The sequence below is a fragment of the Odontomachus brunneus genome, unplaced genomic scaffold, assembly GCF_010583005.1.
Source record: "Odontomachus brunneus isolate Ranch 3 - 2012 unplaced genomic scaffold, Obru_v1 Obru_scaffold_094, whole genome shotgun sequence".
Classification (NCBI taxonomy): Eukaryota; Metazoa; Arthropoda; class Insecta; order Hymenoptera; family Formicidae; genus Odontomachus; species Odontomachus brunneus.
The window spans coordinates 898,867-902,479 of NW_022639544.1; the positions used below are offsets into that span (position 1 = coordinate 898,867).

General features: G+C 32.4%; 2 protein-coding genes across 2 annotated transcripts in view; both read left to right on the forward strand.

Moving 5' to 3' along the window:
- Positions 1-3,613, forward strand: part of LOC116848377 (plancitoxin-1) — a 476,759-nt gene that overhangs the window by 25,900 nt on the left and 447,246 nt on the right. The gene's annotated exons all lie outside the window — the stretch shown is intronic.
- LOC116848378 overlaps positions 1-3,613 on the forward strand; it is a 28,935-nt gene that overhangs the window by 22,742 nt on the left and 2,580 nt on the right. The window contains exons 2-3 of the mRNA XM_032824381.1: positions 2,295-2,357; positions 2,870-3,556. Of these exons, the coding sequence (XP_032680272.1) occupies positions 3,391-3,556 (166 nt within the window). The 5' untranslated portion in view covers positions 2,295-2,357; positions 2,870-3,390. The remainder of the gene's footprint in view (positions 1-2,294; positions 2,358-2,869; positions 3,557-3,613) is intronic.

Below are 3,613 nucleotides of genomic sequence, written 5' to 3' on the forward strand. Positions count from 1 at the left end.
CAGGACTCGAACCTGGAACCTCCCCACTTTCCGGGCGGGACGCCTTTCCATTCGGCCACCGAGGCTTCGACAGTAATCTCGCAACACAATGTTTATAAACTCTCTAAGATGTAAGTTGAGAGAGAACCAAAGAGTCGATCTCGTAAGAGATGTTATTATATGAGAGAGAGATAGCATATTCTTCCTACCGATGCTTATGATAAACCGAAATAATAGAAAGCTCCTGAATAGGAGCTCCCACAATCATATTAATATTATTAAAAAATAATATTAGTATTTAATAGCACTAAGACATCCGTGCTTGCTCCTTATGTGCCGTTAATTTCTCACTATTAGTTAAATCTATTCAGGAGCTTTCTATTATTTCGGTTTATCATAAGCATCGGTAGGAAGAATATGCTATCTCTCTCTCGTATAATAACATCTCTTACGAGATCGACTCTTTGGTTCTCTCTCAACTTACATCTTAGAGAGCTTATAAACATTGTGTTGCGAGATTACTGTCGAAGCCTCGGTGGCCGAATGGAAAGGCGTCCCGCCCGGAAAGTGGGGAGGTTCCAAGTTCGAGTCCTGGCGGAGGTAGTTTTTTCGCAACATATATAATAAAAAGGAATCTATTTGAGTCTTCGGTTTAATGGGGGTTTTGGGATTTTAATTAAAATATATATTTAAATTCGGGACTCAAGGATCGGTCTAAGTATGGAAGGTGATTCTCCGCGTACGTTAGTCGAAGAGAAAATTTCGATACGTGCGTTTGACATACTGGACATTTTTATCCTCCCACAATCATATTAATATTATTAAAAAATAATATTAGTATTTAATAGCACTAAGACATCCGTGCTTGCTCCTTATGTGTCGTTAATTTCTCACTATTAGTTAAATCTATTCAGGAGCTTTCTATTATTTCGGTTTGTCAAACTTTTTGATGGTAAGGTTAGATTTTACCTAGCATCGCCAGTGTTGCCAAGTCGCAAAACTTACGGAGCAGCCCTCGTATTCTCATGATATTTGTGGAACATCAGAATACCAAATATATAAAGTATTATTAACACATAAGGATGCACAAATACAGTCGCGCGCACTCCCATATAACTTAATGTTTGATTATTTTGTTAAAATAATAAAAAAAAAATTGGTACATTATATTTTGCGGCGTTTCGATTATACGTGTTTCTGCGTGGTTTCAAATTCGAACTGCACCGGCCATCCCATTTCCTAGTCTAGGTCTTAGGTATTCATAGTCGAATCTTATTTCAAGACCGTCTTAAGTAATGTCTTAAGATGCGAATACGGCTTTGTGATTGGTTCATGACGTCTTAAGATAGGACTTAAGATAATCTTAAATATAAAATCGGACTATGAATATCCCGACTAGTCTTCGTTGTTATTGCTCAACTTTGGTGATCAGACAACTAATAATGATTCAAATGTCTCTGACGATACCCTCCTAACTTGTGCTTATATAATGTATATTTATGTGTTTACAAAACATTGTAATGTTATATTTATTGACAGATATTGAAAACGAAAACAATTAATATGCGATGGATATTAATACAATGTATATTAGCGAAATAGTGACGCGATTATTGCTCTTATATTTTTAACTTAACATTATTGTATATTTGAGAGTAAATGATAAGTTAGTTAGAAAAATACATGCAACAATTTATATATATATATATATATATATATATATATATATATATATATATAACAAGATATGTACTACATACTGAGACAAGATATGTAATACATACTCCACAATGCATTAACTTTAACTATTTTAGAAACCCAGAAGTAGCTGCACATATATCCTATAATTCTATGAAAAGTGTAATGGCTCGAGAACGATTTAAACAACGACCTCTCATACCTCATACCTTTCAATCTTTATGTACTGATCTTGGTCAATATGATTGGATAAGAGACTTTTATAAAGGATGTGTAGTAGCACAGGATGGTAGCATGGCTGCTATATTGTTAAGTGACTTTCTTATTAATTCCTTAAGGACAATTGAAGAACTCTATGGGACATTTCTGCAAGATACTTCATTAAAAAAAAAAATATTTCTTCTTTGATTTTGAAAGTATACATGTTAATATTTATAAATCTTAGTAATATTTTCTAGATAATGTCTTATTAACCTGGCAGCACAAGATTTCCTAAGGACATATCAGGGATGTTCTGAGGATGAAAAAACATCCCGAGGTCCTCTTCAGGAACGTTTCCTGGTCACCTGTGCTGTTAGGGTAGATAAAAGCAAAATTCTATTATCTATTATTTACAGGTTGTTCCCCGAAATCCACATATGATTCAATTATATACCATTCACATACGTTATAAAAATATGGTATGTATCTTATATAATTATTTTTTACTTGAAAATGTTTTCTATTGAGGTATTTTGGAAATTAGGAAGGTTCATACGTGTACGGCCCAGATAGAATCTTGCATAAACAAATTCCTAGTAAAGCTTGTTACCTACCTAACAAAGCTTGTTGCTACAAATTTTTGACAGCAGATAATTATAAATGAATTTATTTCAAGTTCTGTTATATTAAGTTATGTTTTCAATCTGCTTTCATTCTGTTTATTGCAATATCAAAACAAGTAGTTACGGCAAACAGTATAAGAAACGAACTCAAATAAATATTATTCAATATGGGGCCCGATTCTCGATGCCTACAAATGAGGTGCGCATGCTAAAATCCTATAGTTTGTATTATATAAACTATAGGATTTTTGCATGTGCTTATTTGTACGCGTCGAGAATCGAGCTCTAGCTGTTTCTTTTATTTTATACATATCTAAACCTTGCTTTTTTCTAAAAATATAACGCACTTAAGATTTTTTATATTACAGGGTATTGCTGTTGTCTTTGTGTTATGTGAGACTCGAACATTCGCTCAATATCAGGCTATATGGGAAAAATTAATTGAAATTGTACCAGATTTAAAAAATAATGTACAATTTATAGTAGGAGATTATGAACGCGCTACAAATAACTCCCTTCATAAATGTTTCCCCAAAGCCAGGTTGAAAGGGTGCTGGTTTCATTAAAATCAGGTAAATTAATTTAAGAATATTTTATTTATATGCTCATTCATACATGTGACAAATCATTATATTAAATTTGTAACTTTTTCTTTATTAAAATTTAAAAGCAGTATTGCGCAAATGGCGGCAACTTGGTTTAAAAAATGCTCCTAGGAAATTAATAACGATGGTTATGTCTGTACCATTAATATTTTCTTCTTTATTAATACCAGCTTCTTTATTTGAACAAGCTTTTACAGTACTACAACACATAGCTGATTCTATATTCAGTGATTATCCTATGGTATTACAATTTATTTCTTATTTACGTATTCAGTAATTATCCTATGATATTACAATTTATGTCTTATTTACGTAAGACATGGTTGCCTATAGCAAACAAAGTCTCTGTGTATGGCTGTCCTGTTCGCACTAATAATATAGTTGAAAGTTTCAATAACACGATATCAAGGAAATTTGGATGTAGACACCCAAATGTTTGGATATTTATTGGTTAGTGCTTTGTTTTATAATAATAGTGGCTAATATATATATATATATATATATATA